This window comes from Salvia splendens, chromosome 1 (assembly GCF_004379255.2).
Source record: "Salvia splendens isolate huo1 chromosome 1, SspV2, whole genome shotgun sequence".
Lineage (NCBI taxonomy): Eukaryota > Viridiplantae > Streptophyta > Magnoliopsida > Lamiales > Lamiaceae > Salvia > Salvia splendens.
In genome coordinates this window covers 21850842-21873852 of record NC_056032.1, presented here as the reverse complement: position 1 = coordinate 21873852, position 23011 = coordinate 21850842, and the positions used below count along the sequence as shown (strand labels likewise).

At 36.8% G+C, this 23011-nt stretch overlaps 1 protein-coding gene, 1 long non-coding RNA gene and 1 pseudogene across 2 annotated transcripts; 1 reads left to right on the top strand and 2 right to left on the bottom strand.

Moving 5' to 3' along the window:
* The first annotated feature begins 1114 nt into the window (after nucleotides 1–1114).
* Nucleotides 1115–5217, top strand: LOC121745348 (annotated as a pseudogene).
* Nucleotides 5218–5702: 485 nt separating this feature from the next.
* Nucleotides 5703–7274, bottom strand: LOC121797252 (aspartyl protease AED3-like). The gene has a single exon (XM_042196011.1). It carries the CDS (start codon nucleotides 7143–7145, stop codon nucleotides 5829–5831), a length of 1317 nt encoding a protein of 438 aa, XP_042051945.1. The 5' UTR covers nucleotides 7146–7274; the 3' UTR covers nucleotides 5703–5828.
* Nucleotides 7275–18847: 11573 nt separating this feature from the next.
* LOC121745341 lies at nucleotides 18848–21127 on the bottom strand. The gene is made up of 2 exons (XR_006038804.1): nucleotides 20975–21127; nucleotides 18848–19126 (listed from the first exon to the last, which is right to left on the bottom strand). It is a non-coding gene; the product is annotated as an uncharacterized LOC121745341 (long non-coding RNA).
* Between the last annotated feature and the right edge of the window lie 1884 nt (nucleotides 21128–23011).

Here is a 23011-nt window from a genome sequence, read left to right as displayed (position 1 = left end):
AACCCCTTCATAATGTATGTTTTGCTTTTCGGCACGTGTCCACTGAGTACTCATGTACTCAGCCCTGCATGTATTTATAAATGTGCAGGTTGAACGTCAAGAAGATGGAGTGATGATCGGAGTCGATGTTATTAAATAATCAAGTTGATCTTCCAACGATTCGTGTCTTCATACATAAAGTCGTGTAGTTAGAACTTATTCCGCTGTGCTTTTGTGAAGTGAGAATTGTAGAATCTCACCATCAAACTCTGATTTATTGACGAGATGTTTATCCTATTTCCAAGACCATGTAATCGAATAATTGGCCTCTATTTTATGATATCAATCGACTTGGCCTTTGTGCAAATTTCTCAAGTTCTACGCATTTTCTTTCCCCGCTTCTTTAATCTTTATCATTAGTCGCGGTTTACCCGCTTTCACTATCCTTAGCAAAATGCGTTCGTGACACTCTCCAATTAAACATATTAACCAACAACTCCTAAAATCTCATACCGACTAAGAAATGTGTCGTCTTAGCCGGGACGGAGGGGGTACATTTTTTCTCTTCTTACTCAACCTAATAAATTCTCGTAAAATCTCATGTTACTAAAGAATGTTGACATCTTGAGCGGGACGGAAGGGGTATTTAATTAAAAATCTAGTGCCACTCAAGAATGTGAAATATTTTTTGGGACGGAGGGAGTATTGTTTACTTCTACAAAGAACTGACTTGTTACCTAATGTGAACGTCATCCTCCCCTAGTGGTGGTTGAAAATTTCAAATCCTCAAGCAAGAGAATTTTGTCTATGTTCTAATCAAGTCCTTTCCGGCTTTGATAAGTTTTGTCCACCCAAAGATTAAAATTTGAGTTCGGAAAAAAGATTAAAAGATCTGTGATTGAGAACAAAGATCTTCACATGAAAAAATAAAACAATACACTTCGATTATTTGAATCTTAACAATATAATCATATATCCATAGAATTTATGAATTATAATTTATATTTCTTATATATAAATTATATGCGTTCCTAGCATGCAACTTATTTAAATTGCACGAAAACTGATAATCCAATAATCACTTAAATAAATTGTTTAGGCCTAATTGTAAGAAACATAGCCCAATTGGCTATTATTGATAAAATGTTCCTTCAAATAGATAAATAACACATCGCTACAGCGCGTGAAAGAACAATTTGTTTCATACCCAAAAATCCCTAATTTGGCCATTTCGGTGTAAGTTGAATTAAATGGAGGCAGGGCAGCCGAAGTTGAAGAAATTAGCAAAGCGCGGCAAGAATTCATACAATTGTCAAATAAATAATCTCGATGATGGTTGTCTCATGCTAATTTTCAGCTTCCTCTGCCCCATTCCAGGTATGAATTTTTGTTCCTATGATGTTTAAGCTATTAGTTATTGGTTGAATTCCTGATTTTTTTTGAGTCTTGTTTCTTTGAAGCCGTATTATGAATATCTGTAGTTATGTCGAACGTCAATTTGGCCTATTATGTGGAATTTCATGATAAATTGAATTTATTTGGTGTTTCTGCCGACAAAGATGTGTTTTTTTTGTTTATCATAGTTGGATTGTTGAAGCTAAAGTGGTGTAATTGTGTTTGTGCTTCTTAAATTGAATTGCTTTTCGGTAACCGAGGTATTTATATCGATTTTAATTGCAAGAAAGATTTTTCATTTGCTTTTTTTTTATGAAGTATTCTTATATATATATATATATATACAAACGTCGATTTTTTGTAGATAATCGTTTGTATGCAATATTTTACTCATTTTTAATGAGGTATCCCTAGAAGTTAGTGTATGAATATAGTATATTGATTGGAATAGTTTGCAGTACTCTGGGACTTTTTCCTTCCTTATTGCAGATCGGTATAACACCGCCCTCGTTTGCCGCAGATGGCGTTTCCTTGCATGCCACCCTCGTCTCTGGTTGCGAGTTGATAGGTCTGTTAATGATCTATCTGAGCCTGGGGTTTACCCCAAAATTGAGACGGCTGTCGCTGCAGCAAGGTCAGTGACGCTTGATATGTGATGTTCAGTGTCGGGAGACGAATCTACTCGTGAAAGGATACTACACTCTTCAGCTTAATGATTTGCAGGCCTGGAGACACTGTATTGATTGCAGCTGGAGGGATTCACTGAACGTCTAATATTCAGATCAAGAAGCCTATCTGCCTTGTAATTTATGCCCTCTGACTTAGATTTGGAATTTATTCTATAATCACCCTCTTATTTATCTCATCTTTAATTCCTTTTCTGATCTGTCTGACAAAGGTAGAATTTATGTTAAATATATCTGTTTGTATGCTGAGCTTATAGCAGCGTGTACGCTGAGCTCTTAGTGTATGATGAGTCTGTCACATCTCAATACGAAATAAAGAAATGTGGTTGAAGAAAATCACTTGCATGCTACCACTAGTCTCAAAATGCTTCCAGGCGGCCCCAATTTCTTGCTGTATGTAGGAGCATTACACAAAAGTGTGCCTAACATAATTGATTGATGTGATAAGATATGGTTCTTTAAAAGGGGGAGGAAAAGAGTACTATAAATATTTCATAGGCAATAGGTACATAAAGTTATCCTTACAGCCAACTTCTTTATTTGATTATGACATGCTAAAAATCACACTCCAGTTTGGACATCTCAGCTCATTGCAGATATGACAATTGCTAAAGTTATTATTCTCAACAATAAATGCTGTTGAAATCAAACTTTAGAATAGACAGAGTCACAGAAATCATTATTCCTCTTATTACTCAGTTACCTTACGTATGTCCATTCCTCATTAATTTTGTTGCTTTGCTATATTTTTGACGTTCATATTCCTCTAAATTTTTGAGGTGGTTATCCTTTTTACTGCCATTCTCACTCTTTTTTTCTTTACTTTTATATGAGAGAGTTATAATTGGTGACTATATGAGGGGTTTGGTTTCAGGATGTCTTCAAGTTTGTGATTTATACTGTCTAACCATTTCAATTGGCTTGTATCATATATACAGAAAAATACCTTATTTCCACCATATTTTTTGCAGATTGGCGCAGGTGAACTTCCTGATGATACAACGCTTATCTGCTCTCGTGGTTCTGAGAGGTTTGCTATAATCTGAGTTTTCTTTCTTAAGTAAATTAAGTGTTTTGCACTGCATGCTTCTAATCTCAACAATGATTTGTCTGATGATTCTGATTTAAGTCTTTAAGTCTCTAAGATTTTTTGGTGAGGGAAACTTGATGATTGTGTTAAGTATGGAGATCGATGCCCTCAACCTGTTTGCTAAATTGATGCACACAAACTGTTTGACCTATGCACTCTCACAAGATATACAAATAAAAGACTTAAATGGAATTGCAAAACTAAATATCAAATAACGATAGCCCTAGGAGGTCCTTGGCCTATGCCATACTAAACAATATTCTGGGACGTGCCAACGCCTACCCTATTCCTACTACGAAAGGTAAAGATAACCATGGAAAATAAAGATAAAGATAACCTAAATAATTACTACTCCATCCGTCCCATAAAATTTTCTTTTTCCATTTTGGGCCATCCCACAAAAATAGTCATCTTCCATTTTTGGCAAGTTTTTCTCTCTTATGAGGTGAGTTCCATTCTCCACAAACAATACTTCAATCACTTTTACTTTCTACATCTTTCTTACTTTACCAATTTTGCATTAAAACCCGTGCCATCCCCAAAGTCTCTATTTTTATGGGACGGACGGAGTATTAAAGATAAAGATAACCTAATCCTACCTGCAACTATTTTTCCAAAAGATTAATATTTTAAAGGTCCTCTATTTCTTCAAATCCTACTCTTATCTTCAGTTCTTAATCTGTATCAGATTGAGTTGAATAGTTAATACTCAAAGGGTGTTTAGATAGCTGAGCTTATAAGCTTATTTTAGAAAGGTTATAAGCTCCAATCAATGATAAGATGTACTATGTCAAAAGTTTATAAGCTGTCAACGTGTTTATATAGCCGAGCTTATAAGTTAGAGGTAGAATTGTGAGTCAGAGTAGAAATTTAAGGGAGATGAAATTTCAAAAGAATATGAAGGAGATAACGATCCAAATAGAGTTCTTTTTTGTAAGCGGATCATTGTTTATAAGATTAAGAAAAAATAAGTTGGTTGAAGGGAGCTTATAAGCCTCTGGAGTTAATTTTTTACAGCTTATAAGCTATTTTCGAGCTTATTTTGTCAAACACTTCGCAAAAGCTTATAAACCCCACCAAAATCCCTATCAGTCATGTGTTTTCATAGGCCATGTTTTTGTGGTTAGAAATTCACCGATTTGTATCAAGCGTTATAACATATCAAGGGTCAGTAAATTGAATGAACCCCAATTACTTATCATAGTGCAATCAGCAAAGTTCTTACTTTTGAGTAATGAGTTTTGTGTGCATGTGTTGGCCAAGTGGCAAAGTATACCTGAGGCCAAAGGTTTCGGGTCCGAGTGTAACGCAAGTACGCAACCTTAAAGTTTCTGTTTATCCAATAAAAAAAATGATTGAACCATTACCAATTAGAACAATTTTAGAAAGTGTAGTTTTGCTGTGATTCTACAGTGCCCTGGAGTTCTTGGCAACATGCAAGCTGGCTAATCTGACGGTGAGGGCAGAGCTCGGCTGCTGCCTTCTGCACAGGGGCGGGAGGCTCACTATTGATGGCTGTATTCTCCAATGCGAGTCGAATCCCTTGGACCATCTCTCTCATGCCATTGTGACCACTGCAAGCCCTCCTGATGGAGTTCCAGCTGCTGCACTAAAGAAGAATGGTGATTGTGTTACTGTAATGCGAACACGGATTGAGGGAGGCGCAAAGGCTGTCTTGACAAGCGGAACACTCTCCCTGCAGCAAGTACGCGTCATATATACTCGCACTTCCCTGTATTTCTGGTTCAGTGTTGAGCATACTTGAGACTGAACTAATCTGTGGGTCTGTCTGACCCCTTTCTTAATACTCATCCCCCCCCCCCCCAAAAAAAAAAAAGAAAAAGAAACAAGAAATATCTTAAGTCTTTCTCCTCTGTCGCTCTGAACTGGAATCTTTGTACTATATCTGCAGTGGTGCCATCTCAAGTAGTTTGTAGTTGTAACTGTAGTTTTCCTGTGTTGTATACTAGTATAATTGCCAGCCACTTCTTGGTATGGAATCTGTAACAATAGACCTTATAATTTGATAGCCAGCTAATGTTTCATTTATTGGATTTTTTTCATGAATGCAGTGCTTACTTTCACCTATAGTCATTGCATTGCCCACTTTACCATCATTTCCAATTCAACTAATTAGTACTTCCTCCGTCCATGTTAATAGAAACATTTTTTTTGTCACGGAGAAGATTGAGAAACAAATATTTAATATATGAAATGTAGAGAATAAAGTAAGAAAGATGAAAAAATATGAGAGAGTGTATAGTGTTTTTTGTCAAATATAGAAATGACTCTATTATGTTGGAACGTCCCAAAAAGGAATACGACTGTATTAACATTGAACGGAAGGAGTATAATTTGCGTTTTTAAGGCATTAAACATTACAGAGTCGTAGAGTAATATTAAACAATGTCTAATTTGTAGTATTTTAATTATCGAGTTTTGCTCAAATTCTGGACTTGTTATTCCCAAATTTTATGTTTGTAAATTATTACTAATTCATAGGTAGATGAAAATATACGGATTTAAATTTTTGTTGATATGAAAAATGAGAATTTGGAGAAAATCCATTATTATCCCAAAAGTTTAAATATGAAGATGAAGAGAGAGATTGAGATGATTCGGCAACAGCGTTTACATTTCAGATCGTTCGGTTGCCACATATTGAAAAAAAGCAGAGGCTAATTACAGAGCTCACGCGCAATTCCAAGGCGAGAATTAACAGTGTCGAACAAAATCCTGAGATTCTGCTGCTGCAAATTGGCTATCACATTGAGCACTGAGTTCACATTGTTCGGCACCGCAGCCATTGCCAAGCACGCCAACGACCCCGAGCTGCTATGGATCAACACATTCTCCATCGGAAGCTTCAAATCCAGCCCCGTAAAATGAAACGTAACAGTTGGCGCTATCTCTTCATTCGTCGCTGCAAAGCAAGTGTCGAACGCTCCCAACGAGCTTATCGCCCCTGTTATTTGCTTCCTAAATTCATCCCGGATACTTATGTATACGGGTTGGACGAACCGGGTTATAACAGTACCCGAATCTATAATGGTACCCGACCCGGTGCTTGGGTCGAACGCTAGGTGCTCTGGTGCTATTGGAACATTGACCCAGCCCACACTGACTCCTGTGAGGTTCACGTAGTATAGCGACGGGCGGTGTGGGCTCTTCAAGAGCGGGGTGGTTCGGATGTTCTTGGGTTGGCCCGCGGGTCCGAGTTTGAGTGAGCCCGAGAAGTAGTACGACTTGAAGCTAGGGAGGCAATATGAGAATACACCTGAATAGACCGGCCCGGTTTGAGAAAGTAATGACATTGGTCCGCGGCCCAAGCCCAATAACCCTTGGGGCGGGATCGACTCGCCCGAAATGGTGTTGACACACCCGAAAGCGTAGTTTGGGATGACGGTGTTGCCTAATGTGAGGGTGTCACGGGATAGCGTGGCCGAGAAGGTCGATCCGGCACCGTAGGACCGGTTAAAGAGGCATGAACCGGACCCAACCGTCGGGCACGAGACCCCGCTGACTTGGGTACATTCTGGTACTGAGCAGTCCAGTGAGGCGTAAGTGGTGGAGGAGTTGGAGGCGAAGACAGCGGACGAGCACCCGGTGCAACCGCTGCATGGGATCCATGCAGCGTCGTTGCTAGTGTCCAACACCATGAAGAAGAGCTGGCTCGGAGTCCCAATTTTGACCCGGACAACGTAGTTGGCCGCGCTTATGACCTGGCCCGAGGCGATAGGGGCGGGGGTGGGTTTTGGCGCGACTAGGTTTGACAAGTATGAAATTCGTTTCGGGTCGTTTGAGGCCATGTTAAGGACGGTGTCGACCCATGATGTGGCGGGTTTGGACGAGTCGAATGGTGAGCATTTGCCGAACATGGGGATGATGGATAGATCCGAACCAGGGGACGAACATGGGTCAAAAGAAGAACCATTGCAAGATGTGGAGAGACAAATGAAGAAAACTAATGTTACAAGAGTATTGGAGTGTTCCATTGAGGCTGTTTTATGAGGATAAGGTTGATGGTTGTTACAAGATATTGTAAGGGGGGGTTTTATAGATAAGAGTAGAGAGATGGTGTGAGCAAAAAAAAGTAAGGATTCTTATAAAAGTTTACTATATGCATTAAGATTTGATGCATGTGAAGAACCCTGGCCCTTTTATTGACAAAGAAACAAGCATGGGTAAATATCACCCAAGACAAATCTTACACTACTCAAATATCAATACGGAAAAAATGAATACTTTAACAATTTTCATTTTAGGATGTTCCCATAAAAATATCTCCTACTTTTGTTAACTTCTTTCTCTCTAATGAGGATAATGTGAGTCTCATTCTCCACTAATAATATTATAATTACTTTATCTTTCTCTGTCTCTCTTACTTTATCTATTATTCATTAATTCATGTGTCGTCCCGAATCTACATTAGTATATCTCTTAGTTTACTCTTTATTCACTTTAATTATGTATTATCATTTTTTCAAAAGGAGTGCAGAAACTTTAATGACTCTGCTACTGTGGAACGGAGGAATTATATTTTTGTAGGATGGAGGGAGTATGTAAGTGGTTGAAGGCCCCTTAAATCTGAACCCACAATGGAACCCAATTTGCAGGATGTTTTGTTTGATATAAGAAAAATGAGATACAAGACAAATTTATACTGCATTAATTAGATTGTCACCTTTTTATATTTACCTATCGCGTGGACCATATTTTACAATTTTATTATGTATTTTTTGTAACCCAAATCGACGGTATTAAATTAATCCAACTTGAAATTCTTTAATTATATGCTCTATTGCATGAAAGTAGGTTAATTATGTGAAGGTACATGATACGATCACACATCCTACATGTTTGTTAGGCAAGAAGGATCATGAATGGTTCAGATATTCCATTCAAAAATCATTATGTTCATTATGTGTTTCGTTAATGAATATAATAATGATAATAGTTTGGTAAATATTGAGTTTTGTTGTAGTTAAAATGTTTCAAACACCTAGTTCAAGATATTTTAAAAATAATAATTTTAGTGATATTTTAGTAAAGTAACTGACCTAGTTGTGAAAATTAGCAATTTTTTTTGGACAAAACTTAATTAGAAAAAAATCTCAATTTTTTGGTGGACGAAAAGTACCTCATGCGTTTTTTTGGCATATAATTTAAAGGGAGAAAATAAAGTAAAAGAAAAAATAAATATATTAAAGGGAGTATCTTTTATAAAAAAATGAATCAGTTTAGGTAGGATGTTCTAAATAAGTATGAGGGAGTAATTTTTTTTTACTAAATGAATTAGTAAACCTATTAACTATGTAGGCCAATACTCTTATATAATCAATAATATGAATCCTACCTATAGTGGTAATCCTTAATAAATATATATAGCCTAAGAATATGGACTTTGGGGATGGTGCAAGTTTTAATACGAAAATAGAATTGTAGAAAAAGATGTTTGGAAGAAAAAATGATTGAAAGATTGTTAATGAATAGTACTTATAGGTATAAAAATAAAAATAGAAATAACTATTTCATTATGATATTATCTCATGATACCGTTTAACCCCTTAATAAATACTCTCTCTGTTTCGTAGTAGTGGAGGCGTTCTTTTGGCACGCGATTTAAGAAAAATTGTGTTAAGTGTGTTAAGTAAATGAATAATAAAGTAGAAAATGAAAAAATGTAGAGAGAAGAAGAGAGAATAAAGTAAGTGAGAATAAATGTGTTAACTTTTACTAAAAAAGGAAATGACTCAATTACTATGTAATATACTAAAATGACAAAATGACCTCACTATTATGAAACTGAGGGCGTAGTAACAATAAAGTTCATTTGTGATGCTTAATATATGTCCCTATCATGATTTTAGTTATGAAATTATGTTTGATAGTTTCAGATTTAAACATTATGAATTGGTTCATTTTTTTTATCATAAAGTGATGGGAGCCGTTAAATTCAAAGGTCAAACGATTTTGATTCAATGAATAATTTATTTACTACTCATTCGGTCCCAAATAAGTTTAGTCATATTTCTTTTCGAAATGTTCCAACTAAGTTGAGTCATTTTCTTTTTGGACAAAAATTAAAACATCTAAACGCTCTTACTTTAATATCTTCCTATTTTAATGTCTCTTGTCTCTCCTAATTTATAATCCTCTTTATTTTGTTTATTTTTATTTAATCTATTTAACACAATTTCTTAAACACCGTGCCTGAGCCAGAAAGAAATGTCTGACTTAGTTAGGATAAATGGAGTATTAATTAAGTATTTAAAAAACTAAACTAAAATTCATTTTGATGTTAGCATTTTATGATTTTGGTAAAAAACGTTATATTTTCTGCTTTTAGAGGATGCTAGGGTTTCATTCGCGACATGAATCACGATGATTATAACCCAAATTCAGCAATTTGGAAAGTGTAGGGCGGCGAGAGATAAGGGTATTTAAGCTCATCATCCAAACTTCAAAATTCTTCTGATGCCCAACTATTAAATCACATGTCTGTAGTAAATTTTGGAGGCAAAGCTAACGTCTAGATTCATGCAAATTGGCTTTGACGACGACCTCCTATCAGTGAATGGATGGCGACAATTGATCAACCACATCAAGTCGACCAAGATGGAGGCAGTGGCTGTCATTGCGAATTTCAATTACAATATGTTTTATTTTCTTGTATATAAAAATATTAATAATAGTGCTTAATCATATAATTTTAATCATTTTTTTTTAAATTTTCAGTGTATAATTAATATTTTACTCTTTCCGTCCAAAAAAAAAAATCATCTTTTCATTTTCGCCTGTCTACTAAAATGATCTCATAATAAAAAAAGAGAGTTCCTCTCAATTTATTACTCACTTTTTATCATTGCATCTCCTATTATACCCACTTTTATTTTAATTCTCTCTTACTTTATTCTCTAAATCTTACTTTATTTTCTATTTATCCCTCTTTCTTTTTCCTCGATCATACTTTATTCTCTCTCACTTTAACTCAATATATATCATTTTCTTAAATCTCTAGCACAAAAAAATCCATCACTTATAATGGGACGGAGGGGGTATCAATTATGATGTAAAATGATGTAGGCCTAATTTTCCAATAATATACTTCAATCTATCATTTTCTTACTTTATTAATTTTGCATTAAAATGCGTACTATTTTGAATATCGTAAGAACTCCCTCTGTCCCATTAAAAATTAAACTTTTTCTTTTTTGGGTTGTCTAATTAAAAATGAAACATTTCATAAAATGAAAACAATATCATATCTTTTATTATCCCTTATTAATTCACAAAACAATATTACATAAAATTTCATGCCAACAAGGAAATGTTTTATTTCAAATAACATTGAGGTAGTATTCCCTCCGTCCGCTAAGTCCTATTTCTTGGCGGCACGGGTTAAGAAATGTTAAGAAAAGTGAGTGGAAAAAAGTTAGTGAAATATGGTCTCACTTGTATATATTAGTTTTAAATTAAATGTGAGTAGAATGTGTTAGTAGAATGTGAGACTCTATTACTATTTATGGTAAAGTGAACCAGGACATCCATTCGCGTACGGACTAAAATTAAAAAACGGGACTCTTATTCGCGAACGGAGGGAGTATTTTTAATGATGGAAATAGTACTTTTTCTTCTTATGCTCATTTAATATATACTCCTTCTCCTTCTGTCCACCATTTAAAGAACTCTTTTGCCATTTTAGTTTGTCCACGATTTATAGAACTATTTACTTTATTCTACTTTTAGTAAGCGGACATCACATCCCACCAACTTTTTGCACTCATAATCTAATAGTATAAAACTAATACTTTAAATGGGTCTCATTTCACTCACTTTCTTCATTTATTTTTCTTCACAAAGTGAAACAATTCTTAATACTTGTACCAAATCAAAATGACTCTTTAAATGGTAAACTTAGGGAGTATATTTATTTTTTGAAATAGGAAAGAATTGAATTTGATGAATGATTAGGATGAGGAATGATTGGTGGAGAGCTTTGTTGCAGCAAAGTCCTTTTGTCCCTTGCAGAGGTGGGCACGACATGCGGTCGGTCACGGGAAACTATTAAAGACTTTCCAGTTCACGTGCATTTCCAATAATCCTCCCATTTTCTTCATTTTTTTTATTACGGGCCAATAATTATTTTTATAGATCAATAATGCTCCTGAAATTCATTTTACGTATGCACTTTGCATATTATATTGTAAAACTATGCTGATTAGATTACAAAACGCTATAATATAAAATTATGCTAATATATTAAAAAAATACGTTGGTTATTTCGCAACATTATGTTTATTATGTTAATATTATCCATATTGGCAACCTGTGCTAATTATATTAAAAACTAGTACTAATTATATTGTGAATGTAATTGTAAACCGTGCTAGAATAATGGTATTACCAAAATTGGAAATTGTTTACACTTTACACATTCACAAATATGACATTGTCTTTAATTCTCTCACTAAATGTCTGATATAGATATTTCGGAATGTTTGTTGTTATATCATTTGATTTTTTTTACTATTTTTAGTAAATAGTCCACCTTCATTTTATTAACATTTTATTGAAAAAGAATTATATCAAAGTAATATTCACATTCATTGATTTTTTACACCCAATTTCATTCACAATTTTTAAAAATTGTACTGTAATTTTTTAACACCCAATTTCATTCACAATTTTTAAAAATTGTACTGTAATTTTTTAAATGAGACAACTAATAATGCCCAGAGATAATATAATCTGATCAACTCTACCGCTAGGTGACTTCATACCAACCATTTGATGTTAAAATCCTCTATTGATTAATATTCAGATATAAAAATTAAATACAACTTTATATTTATTTTACGTGTAAATTAATCTTCTCGGTTATAAAAATAAGGTATAGGGGGAGAATTTCATATTATTTTTATGTTTCATTGTAAAAAATTTAATTATATTATCATTAATTAAATAATACTTTCCATATCCAATCATATACAATTCCTAAAAAGTTTTAACATCAAATGCCCATATTTTTATGGGACGGAAGGAATATTGATTAAAATTATTTAGAATTCTAAAACAAAAACTGCAAACACACATCAACAACATATAATTAGTTCCTAATCCCTAAATATAAACCCTAAGCTGAAAAAAACCCCAAACCCAAACCCTAACCCTAACCCTAACCCTAACCCTAACCTGGCAAACACACCCGAACTCTAAACATAACCCATACTAAAAAAAAAACTAAACCCAAACCTAACCAGAAACATCAGATTCTTATTGGGTCACAATTCATTGCAAGTAATTAGAATTAATTAAAAAGCCTATTACTAATTAAAAATTCATTAGAGTGTTGTTGATTGACAAAATGAGCATCGTCTATAACTAAATTATAATTACATTTTATATTATTGTTTAGTTGCTAATTATACTTTCTAAGATAATTTTGAGAAATTGCTTAGTTGATAAGATTAGAATTTAAAATTCAATAAATTTAAATTTGTTTGATTGCTTAGATTATACTCCATTAAGATAATTTTGTGAATTTGCTTGGTTGATAAGATTAGAATTTTAGATTCAATATCCTCTAAACTAGAACTATCCATAATTGGTTGCTATCAAAATCTCTACATAAATATTGGTTATTAAGGATATATTAGTCGAAGTTAAAATTGTACTCCCTCTGTCACATTGAAGAAGACCTACTTTTCTTTTTGGTTTGTCCCAATCAAGATGACCCATTACTTAAAATGGAGACACATTTATCTCTACTTTATTCTCTATCTCTTACTTTACTCTTTCCTCTTAACACACAAAATATAACTGTATAAAATCATGTGCTGTCCAAGGAAGGGGTCATCTTCCTTGGGAGGGAGGAAGTAAAAAATAAATATAAGGGTGTTATGATGGTATAGAGATTTTATGTCTCAATATCATTACCCATAAACAAAATAAGAAAAACAGTAACCTAACTATGCTAAATGTTGCAATTAAAAGCGTCACCCACAAGTGTACGAAATATGTAGCACGTGGCAAGCTAAGTTATCGATCCACAAAGACTAAAATGCTAGAATGAATACTTTGATGCAATGTCGAATACTATTTAGACTAATGATGGGGGTTTTTTATTTTTGTTATCTAAAGACAATAATAAACTAGGAAACAAAGACAATCGAGATCAAAGAAAGCAAATGAAGAAATGTTTTCAAACAATCTAGGAAAGGCTAGAGAATTGGATCCGTTGGTATGGATCACGGGTGTCACCTAGGGATCATGCTCATTTGTTGGGCCTCATGTGTGGTTAGGAAGGTCAGGAGGATTGGTTAGACCCCCTCTCGGGTGCATCTAACACGTGGGTCAATCTCTAGTCTAGGAGTCTCTTCCGTACAACTCGAAATCGACTCCCAAAAACAACGGACCCAAGTCCTCTCTCTAGCGCATGCATCTCTGAATCCCATGTAAATAACATAGTTGTTGATTATCTAACTAGTCTAATCAAGATTTGTCAATGGCAATAATTAGAGCAAGATTTACTCAATTGTTAGCTAGAGAATTAAATATGGAAAGAGCAATAACCAACAAAACCAACACAAAGAGATGGATAAGCATCAAATCAAGGATCAACCCATGGGTTCTATACAAACTTCACCAAATCCCTAAAGGAAATCTAGCTATTCATGATCAAAGACAAAACAAAAAGAAAATCAAAGAAAAACATAAATGGTAATTGGAAGTAGAACTCCCTATAGGTGGAATTGATGGTGGGGAGTCTCCTCCTTCAATCTCTTGTTTCAGCTCAATTTGGGGATCATGGAAGTTAGGGATCGAAATGTGAGAATTCCCTTTTATACTTGGAGTGAAAAATAAACAAAAATGGGCATCCGTCGTCATCACCCGACCGGGGAATTTGTAAGTGGGAAAAGGCCTGACCGGATGAACTTTTTGGAATCCTCATCGAAACGCCCGGGTCAGGCGTTTTGTGTCTGAAAAATGCCTAGCCGGGCGAACTCTCTGAATCAGCCAGTTCGCTCCGTTTTTCCCGTTTTAACTTGTTCTCACTTCAAAACTCTGACAAACTCAATACTTCATATAATTGGTGAATAAATGAGTGAAACCCTATAATAATCACCTTATTTCAACAAAATCATATGTTAATCACCTCTAAAACCTTTCTAAACTATGAGTTTGTCAACTTCCCCAAACTTAAACACTTGTTTGTCCTCAAACAAGAAGAAAGAAACTAGAATTACAAATCCATGTAAGGATGTTGGATTGTCATAATTGCCTCAGTAAACATAAAGTAAACAACAAGTATCAAAGGCCTTGTAAGGTATATTAGAGTATTGCTTCAAGTTAATATTATGTAATCAACCTTGTCAAATTACCCTCACAAGGAAAAATGCCATGTGCATTTGTAAAGTTCTCTCACTCTCAAAGTGCATAGGTTCACGACATAACTCTCTAATCATCAAAGCATGCATAGTTTACCAAGGCTTGCTCGAAATCTACACTCTCTTCTACTACGGCGTGATTAAAAATCTAAGGTCCGAAAGGTCTTTGGCATAGGTTGTAACATAGGCTCTTTAGATATATGAGGTAATTTTGGCTAAAGTGACTTTAATCCCCAAGATATAACTTATTCAACTTCACCAATTTTCTTTCTCAATCTTAGCTAGCTCTAGGCTTTGCCTAAACTCTTCTCATCTATCAACATTCTACTTTTGTTCTACACCCATTTTTCAATCTTCAAGACAACCTTCTCACCATATAACACTTATTCACTCTTTCTATTTCATTTTCATTTTTCTTTTCGTTCCTCTTCCTTTTTTTTTTCTTTTTCTCCATGTTTTGCATGGTATTTTCACTACTCTCTCTCTCTCTCTTCAATAAGCTTGTATTCCATTTGCTAACACTACTTTCTAACTTTCATTTTCGTTTGATTTTCCAAAAGTAGCACAATGGAAACCCAATGCCTTGGTTTGTCAAAGAAAAGGCTCTTTTACTTCAATAAGCTTGTATTCCATTTGCTAACACTACTTTCAAACTTTCATTTCTGTTTGATTTTCCAAAAGTAACACAATGGAAAGCCAATCCCTTGGTTTATCAAAGAAAATGTTTATCAGCTCAGAGTAGACTAACAAGGATTATTAACGTGATAACGGGTAGGGGTAGGATATGGCTAATAAGGATGGACTAACGTCCTCCCCTATCTCTATAACCACTATGTAGTCTCAAAGAGATCGCGAACATGTTCTAGAAACATATGACATGCTTGAGATAAAACACCCGTTTAATAATAAAATAGGCTCAATTCTCACAAGGTATTTTTGGGAAAAGACAAGGCAACATAAAATTCACTTTAGGCAATTACACGTTATTTAGCCATATTAACAAGGTTTTCGAAATTTTTTGCACAAGATCATCATAGGCAACTCCTTTATCATGTCTCACATTCTTTCAACTATATCTTTGTAACACCTCCTACCTGACCGTCTATCAGCCGAATAGGTGATGTCACAAAAGAGGCGCCATTAAGTTTGGCAATTCAAAATTTCATATTTCTGAACCATTCGAAACCTAACTATTTAAATCATTAAATTTACAATTACAGCGGAAGTTATTGTCACGACCCAATTCTCGTTAAGGATAACAAGATTGAGTAATTCGCGACTAATGGGGGATTAAAGAAGCGGGGATAGAAAATGGGTAGAATCTGAAGAACTTGCCGAAGGACAAATGTGATATTACAAAATAACAGTCAAGTATTTGGTACAATCTGAGAATAGAATAATTTGACATGTCAACTGAATCAGAGTTCAATGATGAGACATTACTATTCTCATTTAACAAAACACAGCGGAATAGGTCCCTACTGAACGACTTCGTGTATGAAGACACAAATCATCGAGAAATCCACACGATTATTTAATAGCATCGACTCCGATCAATTCTTCTCCATCTTGACGTTCAACCTGCACATTTATAAATACATGCAGGGCTGAGTACATGAGTACTCAGTGGACACGTGCCGAAAACAAAACGTACAAATATAAGTTGTCATCCATCAACAGTATCACACGGGGATTTTCTTAAAAGGCCGAGCATACTAAATTCTTTTGTGATCTTAAAAGTCCGACTGCAGTCTAAGTTCTTGATGTATTCCTCCATGTCTGAGAATCCAGTGTGCCATGAAGGTGGCCGCCTTCACAAGCATCCTCGCCGGCCAACCTCTCTCTAGGATGGCTCACAGCGCTCGCGCACGAATCTCCGAATAGTATTTTGCGGTCCTATTGGGAACCGAACTTGTTACCAAATTTTTGGCATCGCCAAACTTTCGGCATATAGCCCTCACAGACAGGCCTCGAAAACAAACATTTTATGGCATGAAAACAACTTTAAAATAATTCACATCTCCATTTTGAGAAAAGATGATATTTCATAACTTCAAAATATTTGCTTTATATCCACACTATAATGCTGGATATTAAAAGAAAGCCCACCCGGTATGCTTATCTCCAATTAAAATCTTCGTTTGGCCTCACTTTCCCTTTGAATAAATTCTCCTTTAGAAATAAATAGCGTAACACGCTAATTAGTACTTGAACAATTTTTCTGAAAAAGAATGCATGCATCCTATAGGATAGCATCTATCTCTTAGTCTCGGCTTATAGGGTTTTCCCTTAAATCCTAACTCGGCTTCACTATACTGCATCATTTAATTATTCGCTTTACTTATCTGGGAGAAATTCTATTATCTCTTAAAAATATGGATTCTTAAAATCCCTCCTTAAATTCCTTCTTCTTCGAATTTTTCTTAAGGCCGTCCATGGCGTCGCGGGGCGACGCCGGTCGGCCCTTCGCGTCTCAACACTAGCAATTTCCGTCTTTTGGTGACTCAATTATTTTTCGGGAATAAAATTCATTAAGCTCCGAGCTTAAATCCTTGAATAAATTCCATTTCAACACTAATTAATTTCCAAGTCCATTAGATTTAATTATATTGCCCAATCCAACAAAACTCTAGGCCCACAATTCCAATTAGGCCATTTAGCTCTTTTATCTCTTTAAATCCTTAAGGCCCAAATAAACAAGTGGCCCAATTCAAGAAAAGGGGAACCCAATTTACTCCCTTCCCCATCCGTCGACCTCCCTCTCCAATTCACCCTCACTCTTTTCTTCCCCAACTCCTCCAATTGAAATCCCTAATCCATAGAAATAGAGAATCGGTGAAGCAGCGGCGCCTCCCCCTTCGCCGAACACCGTCGCCCGTCTCCACTAGCCGACCGGCTTCGCCGTTCGAGCTCTCGCCGCGAAATAATAGGGAGACGCTCCTCTTCCTCGTGCCGCCGTCTCCGCCTCACGCGATGTTTCCTTGGGTAGCGTTGCCTTCCCGACGCTCCTCCGGCGATTACGCTCGTTGCCGTCTCTTGTCCTCCGCCGAACCGCGGCTTTACCTGCGGCGAAGTCAGCGACAGAGAGGAGGCGTCGCCTCACTCCCGCGCTCCAGCAACTGGCTCACCACCTCGTTCCATGGAGGCCGCACGGTGGTCTTCGGGCTCCGTCCATTTCCGTCGGGCAGCCTCTCGATTGAGAAGCTAAGTCCTCTCCCCCCTTTCCCCGTTGTCTTATTGACATCGTTACTTGGTTACTATGCTTGCTCTTGTTATGATGTAAGTTGGGCAGTAGCTATGTGAAATTATGATCTCGATTGATCTACTGGGGTTACGGTATCTAATCGTTGGTGATATCTCTATGTTTTCTATGTTCTTGACACTCGAGTGGTTGCTCTATATGATGCGAAGAGGGGTTGTTGAGGGGGTTACCTTGATTGATGACTCTCGGTTTGTAGCTGTTCCCCTTGCCGCCGCCGCCTCGCTTGTTCCCTTTGCGTGGTGAAGCTTGGGTGATGAAAATGGTGAAGGGGAATGGAGGTGGCGAGGGGCTGCTTATATAGCTCACACAAATTTGCATTTTGTGCCAGATCCTTGGGGGATTGTGAGGCTATTCTGGGGTTGTCTTCTCAGCTCCTTTCCAAGCTTGTACTACTTCTACTCATACTAAATTGATGAATGTTTGGGGCTGCATTCTTTGGCAGTTTCCCCCAGCCTTGGTGACGGAAAAAGGGATTTGATTCCTCCTCATTTGAGCATGAACAGTGGGCTCATTCTCCTATGCCCCTTTGTCTTGGCTCCTATTTTGGTGTAAGGTGGAAATGTGACAAGAAAACTGCCTCTCTGCCCAAGGAGGCAGCCTCTCGGCTGTACCATGCGAATCTGCCTCCTCCCTATGCTTAATCGAGCCTGCCCTCTTCCCTACTACTTTTATATGAGATCATCTTCTAACCCCATTTTGTGTTATCCTTGCAGGTTAGGGGCTGTCCCTTTTGGAGTCTTCGGTGAGGATGGGGATCGAAAAAGATCAAGGAAGAGAGGGGAAAGGATTTGCCACATCACTTGCTTGTCTTAATGCCAAGTTTAGCAATTTGTTAGAGTATTAGGTTTGGAGTAGCTCTTGACTAAGCTCTAGTTTAGTCACTAGTTGGTGTTGTCCCTCTCAAGATGTAGTGTAGGATTAATTGTGTTTTTTTTGTCTTCATTGTGCGGAAAACGAGGCATATACTATTTGTATTTAATCTTCTCTAATCAATTTCTCATAAATACTTCTTCCCCTTGATTATTAGAGTATTAACTTCCTTGCATTTTATTCCTCCAAACAACAACACTTAAGTTATTTCAAAATCGGAAGGGTACAACGAAAATTCCACGTCATCTCAACGAGAATTAATCGAGTTAATATATCCGACTTAAACAAAAGAGAGGAGCAAATTCTCGGGGCGTCACAGTTATTTAATACAAAATTTAGTGCTAACACGCCACATCTAACAATTCAAAAGATCTAGAGCTCAGTGACCCTCCAAGGATGCAGCACTGAGACAGACATGAAGAACATCAACTCGTACTCTCTAATGCCAACTAACCTGCAGTAAACTCAACACTTCAGCCAAAATTCTCTAGAAGCAATAATCATACAACTTAAAATTCTTGCTATCATTTTATCTACCAATTATTACCACATCTATCATAACATTATCATCTTATTAATTTCTAACATACATTGGGCAACATCTCTCCATAACCAACACATGCCCAGAAACCAACAATAAGCACTATCAATCCAGAACATATCAACGGTCATCAAGTATTCCATGTGACATCCACAAAGCAAATACCAACACACATAACACATATACAGACCACCCACATTTTCACGTATGCAAACACATATATAGCCCATTAAGTGCTTAGTGACAAACTAGGGTACGCAGACCAGATCAGAAACAGAATTAGATGTGGACGCAAATTTTTGTCCTCAAGAGGAATCCGCACAGGCCACCCATTTAGGGTGCAGACAGATAATCAGATCACCCATGAGGGTGCATATCAGACAGATCAGAGATATAAGATATTAGACAGATAGATGATCATCGCTTCGGTTATCCAGAAGACGAGTGATCACAGATAATGCAACGCTTCTATCCTATGGCATGCCAATTGTACCCACAAAACCCACTCAAGCACAGGGCATAAGCACAAACAAGTATACTTTATTTCTGACAATTTTCAACATAACACATCAACACAAACAGATCACACATCATCATATTTGTATACGTCTCATCAGCATATATCTTATCACGTTCACCTTAATGCCCATTTCTACAATTTTCTAACCATCTTTACAGTCACAATCATATTCTTCCCTTTTCATATTTCATTACCAAATCATTCAAAAATTCATCTTATTTTCATATTTTACTTCATAAGTATTTTATCACATAATTAATAATTATTATCAAGACAATAGGTCACATAATAATCATGTTAGAGCACATAAGAGAATTAAGCCATTTAAGTGCGGAGCATGCTACCTAGACAACGTTTATTTCCAAACCTTTCCATTCGTCGTTTCTGCTTTCGCCGATCTTTTTCCTATCCTTTTCAAAACATTTGGGTGTGACCACTTTATAGCATTATAATACACATAAGTTTAAAAGGAAATGATACTACTATAAACTAAACTCTTTCCTTTATCTTCATTTAATATCCTAAATGTAAAGTAATTCCATGATTCATCATCTAACTTCTAATATATCACCTACACTGGACTGATTTCTCATTAATGTGCTATATTCATTCAAAAGGCTTTAGAGGCATAACCCAATATTTTCAAATACCGCAGGAAGTCTAGTTTATAAAGCAACAAGATTCATTCGAAAATTCCTAATGGTTCGAGAGATATTCTCCTTTCACCACAGACTACCGAAATCGAACATTTTCTGGCAACCTTTACCAAAAAGTTTATACATGTAGTAAATGAACACCTAAATTTTCTAGAGAAATCAGGCAACATCTAGACCCATTCGAGTTATTTTAAAAATTGGTAAATCAAGGTTTTTACCGTTCTAAATTTGCTAAAGAATTCGGAACATGGAACTGAAAAACAGAGACTTAATCCACTCCAAACTAATGAAAATGAACATGTTTATACCACATTCCCAAACCATTTCTAACTAATCATCAATAAAATCCCAACATCCCTAACTTAGGTTTTTGTCCTCTATGGCACTTTATAGATAAAGGTTCAATCCATTCAAAGCAAAGCTCAAACTATTAACAAATACGTCTAAATGTTATGCATTCAGCGTTAGTTCAAAGAATAAAATCAATTAAATGCCCTAAGTCACGATGTCTGAAAATTGAACATCTCAAACTAATTGATATACCAAAATATGTGCATCAAAATTTGGATAGAAAGGTAGACCTACCTCCAAATAGTCCAATCATGCAATTGCTTCATCGATTCATCAATAAAGATGGGATTTTGTGAAGAAATTGGTTATGGAGGGAGGAAGAGTGGCTGTCGATATTTTTGGGAACATATGGGGAATAAGAATAGTCATTTTTATGCTTAAAAGTGATCTCCCAACATTTGAAATAATTTATGGACAATATTTAGCCATTTGTCACCATTTAATTCATTCGTTTGTATTTAAAACTTCTAGATCTTCCTATACATTTCCAAAGCATAAAAATAGACTTAGGACCGTTTGGTAGCTATGTTACAACTAGGCATGCACAATCCGGCCCGGCCCGCCGGTTAACCGCCGGTTCGGGCCCGCCGGTTCATGAACCGGAACCGGGCCCGGAACCGGCGGGTTGAACCGGCTGAAGGGTCGGAGGGTCATAAGGGCCGGTTCAGGTTCGGGCATAACTTGAACCGTGAACCGGCGGTTCGGCGGTTCGAACCGCCGGTTCAAAGGGTCGAACGGCTAGGGTTCGTAGGGGTTCGTAGGGGTTCAAAGTAGGGATAGGTATGAACCGGCGGTTCGTCGGTTTTGGGCGAAAACCGCCGGTTTTGGAGGAAAACCGCCGGTTTGAACCGGCGGTTCCGACCGGTTTCCGCCGGTTCCGGAAGCTTTTCAGGCGTAGGGGGCTAGGTGAGGTCAGAAACCGGCGGTTTGTGTCGGAAAACCGTGGACCAACCCGCCGGTTTTGAGGTTGAACCGCCGGTTCAGGCGGTAAACCGGCGGTTCGGCCGAAAATTTGAAAGTTTGAAATTTGAATTTTTTTTTTTATTTCTTCCAATTTTACTCCTATAAATACCTCACTTCTCCTTCATATTTCCTTACCCCATTCTTGTGTTAACAAGGATTTCATTCTCAATCTCCATTTCTCTATTCTCTCATCATTCTCTCTAATTGCGCAAGTTTAATTCTACACTTTCTACTCACTACTATATTTATTGTGCTCATAATTTACCACTTCTTTTATACTTCATACATATTTTATTCCAAGTCCATATTACTTTTCATTTATCAATATATTCAATATGTCTTCTTCTCGTGGTGGATCGGGACGTGGTGATCGGGGCAAGGGAATAGCCCAAGATCAAAGCACTACGCGTCCCTCAAAATCTCGACGACCTAGTCGTCGAGATGTTATGGACGAGGTTTCCCGATTGGCAGCCGAACGCATGCAAGTAAGTAATGAAAAATTTGTTTTCCAATTCACATGCACAAAATTTCATTAATTTTTTTTTGCGTTCATACTTTTAACTTCTACGTACATAATATTTGTAGATGGAAGAAGATCATAGGACCGCCATGCTACTTGCTGAAATGCAACAAGGCGGGGGTAGGGGAGATGAGGAGTTCGACGTTACTATATCGTCGGACTCGGACAACAACGAGGATAGATCGCATTCTCGTATTCCTTCTAGCACCGGCGGAAATGAGGAGATGCCTCCCCCTGCACCCACTAACACGGCAAAACCTTTGAAATCGGACATTTTTATCAAACACTACAAGAAGGTGGCGGTGGTGATTCCAAGTCCTCACGATCCGAACTCTCAAGAAGAGACTTCGGACTTTCATGTTTATTGCAACTATTGCGATAAAGTGTACAAATGGTCCGCCGGTGGTGGATATGGCACCCTCCGTCGCCATTTAGTGGCAAAGCATCCGGTAGAATGCGGCACTGCCTCTACCCAAAGCCAACTAAACTTCCAACCCGCCGGCGCCGGCTCGGGTTCGTCAGGTGCGCCTCTATTTAAATATGATAAAAAGAATTTTGATGATATAATGACTAGATGGGCGGCTATGAAGCATATGCCCTTTAATGTTTTTGATGACAAAAGTTTTGAGGTTACTATGCAAAGTGGGTTGAATGTAGCAATCAAAAGAATAGGTCGAATGACCGTGCAACGATCTACCGTTCGGCAGTGCTTGGAGAAAAAGGTAGAATTATCACGTTATTTAGTTAACATGGGCCACAGGGTGAACATTTGCTCAGATGTTTGGACG